Genomic DNA, 13,524 nt, shown 5'->3' with positions numbered 1-13,524 from the left:
TGGGCAGAGACGGCTCCAGCCTCTCGAAGGCTAAAATGGGCCAAATTGTCCTCAGTTATTCAAATATCCAATAAACTTTCAAGCGCTTGTATGACAAACTATAGAAATATGTGTATATTCTTGTCAGAGCTGCTCTTTATTGTGTAGGCATTAAACGGAGGTGTTTTTTCTAAATTCTGCTATAATACCTTTAATGTAAGTAATATTTTCAATATGAGGGCTTAATGTAAAGGCATTGGAATTTAAAAATATGGACTCACTGGACAAGATGACACCTTATTTTAGTTTTTGGTGTCTCTTAGGACGAAAGAAAGGAAACAACACTGGCTTCTTCAATGATAAGATGTTTGAAACACAGAGGAATCTATGCATTATTGTGTGTGTGGACTCGAGACTGTAAATAAAGATGAACCACACATCTCCACTTCCTTTCTCTGTCAAGAAATGAAGCCAAAATATCTGTTATACTAGCGCGGCCATCTTGGACAGATGACGTCATTTGGAGCCACAGTCCGTGTAGCAGTGGTCGGGGGATGGTCTCAGCTGTCAATCATGACATGTCACTCTTCAACATGCCTCAGTGCCATAAGAAATAACTAAGATGACAAACCACCTTTGAAAAAATATTTATTTGACGTGCGATTTTGACTTTTTGACGATGGAGATACTTCGGCTTCGCTTCTGAGGAGCTGTAATGTCGTCCATCTTTATTTACAGTGAACAGTTAGGACATGGCAAATACAAACATCTGGAGAAATGTTGTTTTCATTCAATAATATCTAACGAAAGCAAGATGGTTCTGGGTTTCAACCTTGACGACCGGCCAACCTTCTCCCCACGGTCCAACGTCATGCAGGCGAAGTAAAGTTGAGGATCCAGTGTGAATGACTGTTAATCTCTAAATGTCAGTTCATCAGTAACCTGGCCATGTACCCCCCCCCCCCCCCTCTTGCCCGATGTCGGCCGTGATTGGCTCCAGCGCCCCTGCGGCCCTCAAACGATAAGAAGTGGAGATAATAAAGGGATTTACTGAACACGTGTATGAGAGTGTTGGGTTTCCTCTCTGCAGTTTCTTGGTGACTATCTCATTATGACGGATCTCTGGGACTTGTGATTAACCCAAACAACACAGAGGAATCTCATGTTGCCATGGAGACACACGCAGCATCACTGTCCCTGCAGTCGGGCCATCAGCCACAGTAACCCCCCCCTCCCACACACACACACACATACACACATACACACTGTCACAGGTCTCTGTGTGCTTCCTGGAGATAAACTCCCCCCCCTCGCTGCTGCTCTCTGCTCCAACAGCTTAAGTCCTGAGAGCACTTTGACATGCCAACATCTAAATTTGATGAAGGAGGCATGAAATAGTAATATGTTGATTACGCAGCTTAACATTGAACAAGTTCCCCCTTCGCTCAGTGAGTCATCCACAGAGACGCTCGCCTCTGGTCTGCATTATTTGTATCTGAGGATCTTTTTTTTGTTGCTTTGACTCACACGAACGTCTGTAGCCGAGAACACAAAATAAAACAAAAGCATCCCATGCAAACATTATTTATATCCTGCACTCTTTGTTTAAAAAGGCCACCGTCTAAATTTACTTGATTTCTGAAGCTTTTTTCTGTATTTTTTCGCAGAAAGAAATTGATTTAGATTTTCACCTAGAGCTTCTGCCAACATCCACTTTAAAGTGTCTGATTTCCGTCTCGTTCAATAACTTAAACTGTCATAAACTTGTGTTTTTAACGGAGGAGCAAAGTCCAAAGTGCAGAACTCGTGGATGTCAGTGATTAAAAGTGACGGTATTGTGGGTTTCAGGGCGTTGTGTGCTGTAGAGCTTGCACCGTATGTGGGCACTTTGAAACTGCAGATAAGAGGCAAACAGCGGGGCTGGCCTGCTGGAGGAGGAGGAGGAGGAGGGTGGGTGATAAATTTCAATAAAAGAGGCAAGTATCTGCTGCCAGGAAGCTCCAGGCTGGACCACCAGCTCCCAATGAGACAATAACCATGGCGACAAGGCCGATTGAATCCTACATCCAGCACTGTGGTGTCAAAACGGCAGATCCCCACTGGGGTGACGCATCGTGACCTGATGGTTCTCACAGGGGACGCCACTGTTTTTATAGGTGTGCAAGTGGGGTTTGATTTATATTAGCAATAAAACGACGTGAAATATGTTTCAGAATAACCAGCTGATGCATGACTATTATATAAAAAAGGTAGAGATGGACCAAACCTGGTTTAGTGACTCCGGGGTAAAGTCTCACTAGATTAATCTTTTGAGAAGAGAAAAATAAGAAGAAGAAAATCTGTCACAGAAATGTGTATATATTTTTGTCTAATGCTTTTGTGGAATCTTAGTTTTACCTCCATTTGTCTCAAAGTTATTTAAATGAAACCTGAGAAGTTCACAGAAGAAATGTCTCAAGTGAAAGTGATGATATTTAAAATGTGTCAAAATGTCAAAAAGATTAAGAACCTTGAATTAATAAATGGATTTTTATAAAATTATGACTTTTTGTATAGAAATGTTGAATAAAAAGTCAGTATTAGTAGTTAGTAGTCTTTATATAATCTATATGGCTGTCAAATGAATGCAGGTCACCTTTCTGTGACTCTGTGACTCTGTGACTCTCTGACTCTCTCTTCAGACGATCCTGGTGGGAGACAGCGGAGTGGGCAAGACCTCACTGCTGGTTCAGTACGACCAGGGCAACTTCCTCCCAGGCTCCTTCACTGCTACCGTTGGCATCGGCTTCACAGTGAGTCCCGACTCTCCTGTCCTCCACACAGCCTCCACACATCCTCCACACAGCCTCCACACATCCTCCCCGCACATTGTCTTTCCTCCCTTCATTCCCTCCACCACTTCCCCGGGTTGCTGACCTCACCCGATTTATGAGAAGGACACGTCACTGAAGTCGTGACATGTAACAGCAGGGCAGATCCTCTCTGGCTGTGGAGGGGTTTTGACTCCCTCAGTGAGTCAATGAAGTGCAGCATGAATCAGTTTTGTTCTCCAGTGTGGGTTGGTGCATCTTTTCACTGCATTCATTACAATCCTTAACACTCAGTTTGTGCTTGTTTGTGTGTGTCTGTGTGTTTGTGTGTGTGTGGAGGAGTGCTTGATAGAGAGTACATTATTATATTTAATGATCCCAGTGCTATGATTAAATTACTGTGAAGAGAGCAGTACTAATGAATGTCATGGCGACAGGCTGTTTGCTGCTGGATGTTTGAGACAAAGCTGTTTTAAACAAGGCAGATTTTTCTGCTCTGTGACATGTGCAGGGCGGGGGGGGGGGGGGGGTTCACCCTCTGTGGAGGCAAAAGGAGACAAACAGCAAAGATGCGCGACTCATTTGCTGCATTATTTTGGTTTCTGCTGTGTCGGTTGACAACTCCGGCTTTGTGTCATCTCCAATCTGAGCGGCACGGAGGAGCCGGAAATCTGGGGAGAAAGTATATAAAATCGGCTCTGCCATTTTGAATTAGCTCGGGTTCGTTTGGCAGAGCGTGATTCAAGGTTCAGAACCCCTGCAGGAGAACGCTGGATCCAAAGTGGAGGGGGTACGACAGCACCTGAAAATCCACTTCGGGAATGTCTGCACCTGCCTTCGTCTTTGACAAAGCTCGGCATGGATGATTAATGTTAAGAACCGCAAATGCACACAAAGGTGAAATTGTACCCTGAGTTGGAATACATTTTTCACCTCCGCCATGAGTAATGAAGCAGCAAGTACAGGGGGGGGGGATATATGCAGAGTCTGCCTGGTATGTGTTAGTGACTGATGCTTCACTTGATATTATCTGATGTGTTAAATTGACTCACCTTGTGCATCTCCCGTCTCTTCAACTTCCACGTGACCCGAAATCCAACCAGTCAAGCGTTCAGCACAAATAAATGTTTTATCGCTGCGTTCGTGTCAGCAGGGGCGGGAGGGGGGGGGGTGAGATGTGGCCTGCAGCCGCCTGTGTCACACACTGATGAGGTCATCTGTTCTGGACAAGAGGTTGAATGTTACTTATATAACATGGCAGATCCCTGGTTCTGGCCTTGTGTCGTTATGGGCCCTGGTCACCAGGAGAGGAGAGAGAGGAGGGAGGAGGCAGCAGCGCCTCTTGATTCAAACACAAGGGGGAGACAAATGCTGCAGGAACAAAGAGCCTTTGAGTCTGAAACCATTTTGGAAAGGTTGCACATGCTAATTAAATGTAAGGGATTTGCTGATACCTGTAGGATCGTTTGTTCTTGACAAGATTTGCATCATGAAATCAGGAAAAAAATCCCTTTCCATGGCATATTATTCTGCTTGGGGGAAGGGGAGAGCTTCGTGGAGCAGGTTTGCGCAAAGACGCGGACGCTCAACTCCTTTTTACGCACATGAATATGGAGCATTTTTAAAGCACCTGGTCACGGTTGAGCCTGTGTGACTCGCTGCCCTTTGCTCTGACCCCTTCGATGATCCAGCACCACCTGTGGCGGATGAGTCAGCCCCCCTCCCCCCCCCCCCCCACCACCACCCCAGTGCCTGCAGCCTGACTGACAGGTTGTTTTCACTCATTAGGGAATAACAAGTGATGCTGGAGCTGTCCTCTCACACACTCCGCTCATCCTCTGCCCACGCCAGGATGCGCACCGCACAAATCACAGACATGTTTCCGCCTGAGTGTCACCAGCTCTGCTCCTGACTGCTGCTGCTGCTGCTGCTGCGCGTCGTCGCTTTCCTCTGATTGTTTGTCAAGTTTCGATCGTCGCTTCCGTCTTGTTTTTAAATTTTTTTTTATTGTTTTTTGAGGACAGTGCCACGTTGAGGTGTGTTTCTCTCCTCGTCCTTTTTCGTTTTGCAGCCACGCGCAGTATGCGAGCAGCGGCGGGGCTGGAGGCTGGCGAAGACTGAGACACCCCCCCACCCCCTCCACCCCCCCTCTCTCACACACACCGGCGTGCGCGTCTTTCTTGGACACATCTCTGGAGATTACAGCTGTGCTTTGGCTCCGCGCAGCCCCGCACACTTTTCTTTTCTTTTTCTTGGGGAGGATTGCGATGTCCACGAGAAAGACATCGTTGACGGACAAGGAAGCCAAAAACGGGACGTCAAAATATGTGCTGGAGAGATGCGCCTCTATTAACGAGTATTATGACATTGCCTTCAAGGTGTGTATTTCCGTCTTCTTGCAGTAGTGTGTGTGTGTTGATTTTGCGTTTTGGATTTAGTGGGGGGGGGGGGGTTTAGTGGGTGCACCTGCAGCAGCTGCATGAATAATTCCTCACATCTGGATAATGTGCACATGATCTCTCAGATAATCTTAAGTGCAAAAAGCAGCAACTATCAGCCTATTAGTCATTAGTCATGCGTCCCCCCCCCCTGCTGTGCTCCATCCACCTGCAGGTTTAATGTGATACGTGTCTCTGAGAAGTCTCCCTGAGCCTGTAAATCTCTTGAGGTTGCTTTGTCCGCCCTCTCTGATGCAAATATTTGCTGAGGGTGTAGGTACTTGTTGCTCCCTTGTTAAATCCTCCCATGAGATGTCATCAATAAAAAAGCCACACACACCTTCGACTCTTTCATAAAAGCCCACAGACAAAAGGGAGAAGTTGCAATTCCAGTTTAATTGTGTTGTGCTGCTGTTGATTCCCTGTGAAAGGGACCGTGTGGAGGTTTAAACCACACACTGCCTCGGGTGGATGGCTGTAATTATATCGATTAGTTTTGGAGGAGGATGCTCAGCTGAGAAAAATAATTGTTGAGAGCAAAATTACAGAGTTGGCTGCCCCCCTGTTTCCAGTGAACTGGCGGTGTGTCACATGTTGGTGGCAGCTCAGTCAACAGTGGATCACAACACCATCTGTACTGGAGCAGCATTAATGAGCCGCACACATTAACCAACATGAGATGTTTCGCAACTGATTCAAACATCGTGATCATCCCAGTTGTGAAATGTTCCTTTTTTTTTTTACTTAATTGCGAAATCATTTTTGCAACACGTCCCCTGCAGCTTCAATGTCCTCCTCCCCCTCTCAGGAAATATGATTTTCTATTCTGCAATCATGTACAGTTGTGTCAGTCATGTTGTTATCCCGCTGTAACCTGTTGTCCCTCTCTCTGGTGGTGGCTCTGCTTTAGGTGATGATGCTCGGAGACTCGGCCGTGGGGAAGACGTGCATCTTGGTGCGCTTTAAAGATGGGGCATTTCTCGGAGGCAACTTTATAGCCACCGTTGGAATAGACTTTAGGGTGAGAGAGCGGCTGCACAGCAGTCCCACGAACTCACATTATTCATTATTTCAGTGTCAGCTTTTGCATTTCATATTCTTGTTACGCTCACGAGAAAGTAGTGAACCTACTGGTATTTACAAAGCACCAAGGGGTCCACTTGTTTGAGTGACATCAGGCCAATTATCACCTCACGTCCACACTGAACACTTCATCACCCGGCGACGATAGCACCAAATGTTCGAATCCTCCCACCAAGCAGTCAAGTTCACAAGCGCGCTGTGGACAGCTTTATAAATGTCTTGGCAGATGCCTGCCCACGTCCCCGTCTCCTGGAAAGATTGGCTGCAGCTCGGCTTGAACGTGGAGGAGTCACACAGCTGACAGACAAGCTCGTACCTATACACACACACACACCTCATGCACACACACACACACACACACACACACACACACACACACACACACACACACACACACACACATAACACTGCTGCTGAATGTGGAGCCAATTTCTACAATATATCTTCCTCCAGTGGCGAAACATTTCCCTCCAATCAAGGCAAAAACACTCCCATTAACAGCAGGTCAAGTGGTTTGAAGAGGACATTTTGTTGCATTGGCTAAACTCATTTGTCCATTTTGGATGATGACATAGACACAAGGCAGCAAAGTGGATGTCTGACATTTCATCCCCCCCCCCATTCAAGCAAAAGCAACAGGTACTGTACGCTTAGAGTCTGCTCACGAAATGCATTAAAAAAGAGGACGTGATTGATTTACACGTGCATTCATTTGATGGATGTGCCGGATTAAATGTGTATTTACTCAGAAGAGTGGCTCCCGGTGTGGGGGGGGGATTACCTTTTGTTTACCTCCTTGAGTGTGAACGGGGGCTGGAGCTGCTCAGAAACGGCAGTGATCTGAGAGAGAAGCATTAGAGTCAATGGGCTGAGGTTGTCCTCTGCACACAGACGGTGCTGTTGTGGCAGCCTGCTACATGGCCGCTCTATTTTCGGCACGCTTCCTCGTTACTCAGCATGCAGGCTCCGCTCACGTCATAATTGGACGGGGAAAAAATGGAAACCCATGGCAACTAATGCAGAGGTTGAACCATGTCCATTCTGCCAAAGGCAAAGGATTCAGCAGGTGGCGGCTGTAGCTCGCCACTGGCGGCTTTGCACACGTTCGCCGAGGTTTCTTTTGTCCCCGTGCGTTTTTCTGGTGTGTGTAGCTGCTTATTCACAGGAAAGGCAGGGACCTGATTGTGGTGACTTGTCACTGATGTGAAGTCATGAAGTGATCCAGGAAGTGCTGCATTTGCTCGATGCACTTCCTTCCTCTCTGCCTCTCTTCAGGTTGTTTAGTTGAAAATGCAGCTGTGATGGTGATACTCCCCATGAACGAGAGAATGGAAGAACCTGTATTTTTCTTTCTGAATGAATGAGCATGCATGGTTACACACTGCGTGTTATCTTAACCTTTATTTCCACTTCACTCTTAATTCCCTCTGGATGTTTTTTTGTTAAACAATCCCCACACTTAGTCTTTTTTTATCTGGCATTTCTAAACAATTTAAGGCCAATCTTAGCTTTACAGGAAATCAGAGGGCACCATTACGGGGCTGAAGGAAATTAACGGGGGCGTCCGTTGTTATGCTGCCAGTCGTCTTTCTCACTGTGGTGTAATTAAGTCTAATCCCAGGACCTTGTTGTTACGTGGGTGTTGTAAATTACTTTCTCTGCCAGCATTCAAAGCCACTTTTAGTCGTCTTGTTTTTTTTGCCACACGCTGAGTCTCAGAGCGTTTTGTAGTCGTCTGTGATGTTCATGTCATTCATTCCTGTGCAGTTATGCATATGGTGGTTTATCAGTCCCTCACACCTCCTCTTCTCGTTTCTGTAGAATAAAGTGGTGGATGTGGACAACCTCAAAATCAAACTCCAGGTAAGAGCATGCAGCTTTACACCAGATTCACCAGTTTCAGCCCAACAAATGACAAAACCCTCTGTTCTGTGTGGCAGCCGAAACTCATCTGGTAGTTTATAATGCTTTCAGTAAAAACACAGTCAAAGTCTCTGATTATTACTTGGCGTGATAATGTCCAACATGCTGTTAATGCAAGGTGCAAACCCACAAAACCTCCAAACCTGTTCCCTCACCACTGGGTGGACGGTGCCAAATTTACATTACTCCACTTCCTTCTCTTCCCTCAAATCTGGCACATGATGAAATATTGGGATTCATTCCAAAGAAAGATTCTACCACCGTGAGTCTGTAGCTGTGTTTCGACCAAAACTACCTGGAACTGTGAGGCCTCTGAACTTTTTTTTCCAAGGAACGAAAAGGTTCCAGCAGATTGATGGATCGATCTAAAGCTCAGGGGAGATTTCCAGTCGCTCTTGTTCACTTACACAAAACAAGAGGACAACAGCAATGTATATCAGGAATTAGCAGTTTGCTCTTTATCCTCAGCAGCTAAATTTCACTTCACAGAAAAACAAATTCTCAGTAAATATGTTGTCGCTGCATCTCAGTCGTCTCTATAATCGTTATCTGTGCAGCGTTTGAGGTGAGGACCGTCCAGGATGGTCCAGTTTTCCCACGTTAGCTGACGTGTCATCCTGTGGTTTTTCATGCAGATCTGGGATACAGCCGGCCAAGAGAGATTCCGCAGTGTAACGCACGCCTACTACAGAGACGCCCAGGGTAACCTTTGCTTTTTATATTGTAATCCCTCGTTATTTGTTTGTGTTTGTGTGTGTGTGTGTGTGCGTGTGCGTGTGCGTGTGTGTGTGGGTGGTGGTTGGGGGAGTTCAGGATGTGGTTAAGGGAGCAACCTGGCTGAGATGTGTGAATATTTTTATTAGTGTGCATAGAAATGGTGTGTAGGTGTCGATGTGTGTTACATAAGACGGTGTGCAGCAATTTAATAATAACGTTTGCAACTGCTCCTCTGTCTCTTTCTACAGCCCTACTGCTGCTCTATGATATCACCAGCAAGACGTCATTTGACAATATCAGGGTAAGACTGTCTCATATTACCTCTCTCTCTCTCTCTCTCTCTCTCTCTCTCTCTCTCCCTCTCCCTCTCTCTCTGCTCTGTCTTCTCACTTCCTGCTTCTAAACCCTCTCAAGCTTAATGCTCCACTCTGTCTATTTACATGCAAAGTACTTCGAGGGCCTGCGACATTTTCTCACAGCCCTCTTTGGAAATGACACGATAATATCGCTCGCTCGCTCGCTCGCCCAGTTCCCAGTTTTCAGTGATGAAAAGCAATAAAAGTGTTCAAGGATGAGAGTGACTCAGTCGCGCCATGATTGATTGGATGACGGGGATATTATTACAGAGAACAGGAGGGGAGAATGCAGACTTTGAGTTTGGTAGTTGTGTTTAGTTGATGCACCTCTTTCTCTCTCCGTCTCTCATGTTTCTCTCTATCTCTGATACTTTTGAAGGCTTGGCTCACAGAAATACACGAGTATGCCCAGAAGGATGTGGTCATCATGTTGCTCGGCAACAAGGTGAGCGAAGCTTCCTTTTTTTTGCTTTACATGAAAGGATCAGAAGGATAAGTGGTCCCTTAGCACAATTTAAACGCACTCTTATCACACTCAGACAGACATGAGAATGCTCAAAAGGCCGAAAATGCTTCCACTGTGCAGCACATGCATGAATGCAAACTTGAAACGGCGTCTTAATCATGCTCGCGTGTCTCCGTTGATTTGAATGTGCACATTTGTCTGAAGCGACAATAACCTGGGTCCATTTGCAGAATTTACCCGTCACCCAGTGTTCTATGATCATTATGTCTACATGGGAAAACAGTGGCACACAAATAACAATGCACTCGCTCCGAGCTCCTCTTGCATGAAACCATTTTCTTCACAACGCTGCTGGTGAGGAACAGATGAGTTTTCATGTCTCATTGCAAACAGCAGTCATTGCCAATATATCTAAAAGCTCCCTCTGGTGGTTCAGAGAGGACTCACCCTGCTCCCGGGCCAGAGATGTCACACAGCGGCAGCTCAGATAATTTGCTGTGAGAGCAGCAGGACTGGTGGCATCAGTCTGCGAGAGCGCTGCTCTTCCGCTGGAGGTGGAGTCTCTGACATCTCATCAGTCCAAAGGAGCTCTGGCTCAGTGGGGCAGCCAGATAAGGGGGATGTGCTGGGCTGACATTCGAGTGCATCACTGTAGCTAATGGCACGGTGAGGCTGTGACCTTTCACCTTTCGCCCTTTATGACTTGCTTTCTCTCCCCGCTGCCGGCTTACAGTCAGACATGGCTGCAGACAGGGTCGTGAAGACAGAGGAAGGAGAGAGGCTGGCCAAGGTAAAGTTCAGTAGATCGGCTCCATGTGGTTTTATTTTCAACGACAGACAATTCCTCTTCTAATGCTTTTTTCCTCATCTCAGGAATACGGTGTGCCATTCATGGAGACCAGTGCGAAGACGGGACTCAATGTGGAGCTGTCCTTTCTCGCTATAGCAAAGTAAGTCGTGAAGTACACAACCTGAAACCAAACAACAGAGTCCGAGGTAGCGATTAGCTGGTGAACAAAGTGGAGCATTAGCAAATAAAGAGTTTTCCCTGTAGGAGTTGGTGGAGAACAAAACAGAGAAATAAAAATGGAGTGAATGTTGGACTTTGACACCAAATTAATACTCATGTTGCTGCGTGGCTGCCGGATGTTGCTGGAAATAGTCATTAACAGGTTTGCCACATAGACTCTTTATAAAATGGATGACATGACGGCTTCCCAAAAGTGAAGCCAGAGCATCTCCATGGCCCCCTGGTGGCTAAAGGAAAAGTTAAAAAAAGTCCAACCACACATTAAATAATTTTCCCTTGAAGTTTCTTTTTCATTTTTCACTGACTCACTATTGGTCAAGCGTGTGTATTGGCTGGACTTCGTCACCGTAGATATTTTGGCTTCACTTCTGGATAGTGGGAGGAAGTAGAGACACTTTGTCCATCTTTATAAACAATGGTTTGCCACAACTACTTGATTTTTACAGATTTGGTTACAGCTTGTTCTGCTCCCCCCCAAGTGCCTATAATAGGTTTAAGATATATAGGAAGAGATGCTAATTTCTCAGTCTACAATGAATTCTTTATTATAGTGTAGCCGGTTAAACATAAGGAACAAGAGGAACAAAGCGTGAAGCCTTTAAAGTTTTCATTTCAAGACAAACGATTGGTTTAATCAATCACGTGTCATTATTTTTAGCTTAAAGTCAAGGTCTTACAAGAAGCTGGAAAGAATTAATAATTAATTACAGTTAACACCCCCTAAACCAGATAAATGGCAAGTAGTAGAAATCATTAATAGGTTAAAGCAAAAAACAAAATGAATCCAGTTACATTTTTATCTTGGGTCTTGCTTCACTTGAAGTTTTGTTTTTTAATCTGTTTTTATGAGTTTTCTTTGCTCTTCTCTTCACCGTTGTGTATTTCTATACTTTTCTTTGACGTGGAATTAATGTTCCTGAATCTAAAAGCCCCCCCGATGGTTCTTCAGCTAATTTGATGTTTGTTCCTGTCGACTCGATATAATGGGAATGTGCACGTTTCAGGCTGCATGTGGCTCTCGAAACATTAACTGTGTGATTTCTTGTTTTTGTCTGACTTCCTTGTGAACACACCTTTCTCATTGAATAGCAGGAAAGGTGAACGGGGGTTGGTACATTTGCACAGCGTGTTCCTTTAGAGCGGCGCAGCAAAAATAATGTGGTGATCTGCCGCCTTCGAGCGCTGGGTATTTTAAGTGCAAGTTAGACGAAATGAATCATGCCAGAGGCTTTTTGATTAAATCTCAGCAGAGAGGGACATTTCTCTCGCTCACCCTGTTGCTTGATTTATTTCTCTTGCCTTCTCATTTTCTTTATTCACTCGCCCAGTCTGTCCTCAATCCCACACATCCACCGCCTCTGTATCTAACCTCCTCTCTCTCTCTTCCTCCCTCTCCCTCTCCATCAGGGAGTTGCGGCACAGAGCGACCCAGCAGCCGAACGAGCCCAAGTTCCAGATACATGACTACATCGAGTCTCAGAAGAAGAAGTCTGGCTGCTGTAGCGGGGTGTAGCTGATGCTGATCACCAGGCAGAGAGAGAGAGAGAGAGAGAGAGAGAGAGAGAGAGAGAGAGAGAGAGAGAGAGAGAGAGAGAGAGAGAGAGAGAGAGAGAGAGAGAGAGAGAGAGAGAGAGAGAGAGAGAGAGAGAGAGAGAGAGAGAGAGAGAGAGAGAGAGGGGGGGAGTGGGAAGGAGGTAAAGATGTCTGCTCACACACAAAAAGCCAATCTCAGCTCCGAACGTGAGAAGCGGACGCCTTTCGACTTCTTCACTGAGCTCTGAGCTGAGGGGGGGGGGGGGGGGGAATCTGGATCGGCCGCCATCCCTTATCTGAAATGTGAATTTCGAATCTCTTTTTAATGTCATGCGTAGAAAAAAATGTCTGTGGTGTCTGTGGTGACAGTTACAAGTCAGGAGTTACAATCTGAAATGCTATATTCATCTGCAGGGACAACGAGAAAAAACAGATTATTATCATTGTGCTCTTAATAAACGGCTGTTTTTTGTATGAACAATCAATACGACTGTTGTTGTGGGTATAGCATTTTTTGCCATACAGCTCTCGGTTTGTTTCGTCACAGTTTTACCAGGCTGTGAACTGAATCCCCCTTTTTTTGGCCTTACATCCCCGTCCTTTACTCATTTTTGGTGTGTTTGAGGAGTGGACCTCAGCTTCACAGTCAGATTGTAGCTAAACTGATCCCGTCTGTTCACACCTGTACTGCTGTTCGGTAGAATAAAGCCAACGTTTTGAGGGGCGCTCGCCCACCGTGTCTCTGTCTGTGCATTTGATTAAAGGCCGGTGAGACTCAGAAGTGCACATGTACCCGTGCTGGAGGATCATCCCACCAGGCTCCATATTAAAAATAAAAAGATTTTCATTACTGTCATGTCTTCAGATAGAGATTCCTCAGCATGCAGTGCACACACAGACACACACACAACACACACAGCACTCCCAGCACTCCCAAACACCGTTGTGTCTCCTTTAATGATGGATGTTGTTGTCTAGGTTGTACCGAAGCTGTATTTGTTCATACGCCACATCGTCTAACTCGATTCTTTGTAAATGTTCATTGTGAATCTTTGCTTGTCAAATCCTGCTCAGTGTCACGTTTGTCTGAGGCATCACGGTGATCACAAAGTGCCACAACAAAGTGCTTTGTTATCATATATATATACACACACATCTATAAAAAAGTATATTTTGTATTGTACGTGGT

General features: G+C 45.6%; 1 protein-coding gene and 1 long non-coding RNA gene across 2 annotated transcripts; one reads left to right on the top strand and one right to left on the bottom strand.

Annotated features, from left to right (window-relative positions):
• The first annotated feature begins 4,555 nt into the window (after positions 1-4,555).
• On the top strand, positions 4,556-13,513 carry LOC117766766 (ras-related protein Rab-37-like). The gene is made up of 10 exons (XM_034594114.1): positions 4,556-5,167; positions 6,138-6,248; positions 8,132-8,173; positions 8,869-8,935; positions 9,199-9,251; positions 9,686-9,751; positions 10,506-10,562; positions 10,646-10,722; positions 12,210-12,334; positions 12,443-13,513. Exons 1-9 carry the CDS (start codon positions 5,057-5,059, stop codon positions 12,313-12,315), a joined length of 690 nt encoding a protein of 229 aa, XP_034450005.1. The 5' UTR covers positions 4,556-5,056; the 3' UTR covers positions 12,316-12,334; positions 12,443-13,513.
• LOC117766801 lies at positions 4,791-6,679 on the bottom strand. Its single transcript, XR_004614753.1, has 2 exons — positions 6,641-6,679; positions 4,791-4,937 (listed from the first exon to the last, which is right to left on the bottom strand). It is a non-coding gene; the product is annotated as an uncharacterized LOC117766801 (long non-coding RNA).
• Positions 13,514-13,524: the final 11 nt, after the last annotated feature.

This window comes from Hippoglossus hippoglossus, chromosome 8 (genome assembly GCF_009819705.1).
Source record: "Hippoglossus hippoglossus isolate fHipHip1 chromosome 8, fHipHip1.pri, whole genome shotgun sequence".
NCBI classification, from domain to species: Eukaryota; Metazoa; Chordata; class Actinopteri; order Pleuronectiformes; family Pleuronectidae; genus Hippoglossus; species Hippoglossus hippoglossus.
This window is presented reverse-complemented; position numbering and strand designations above follow the sequence as displayed.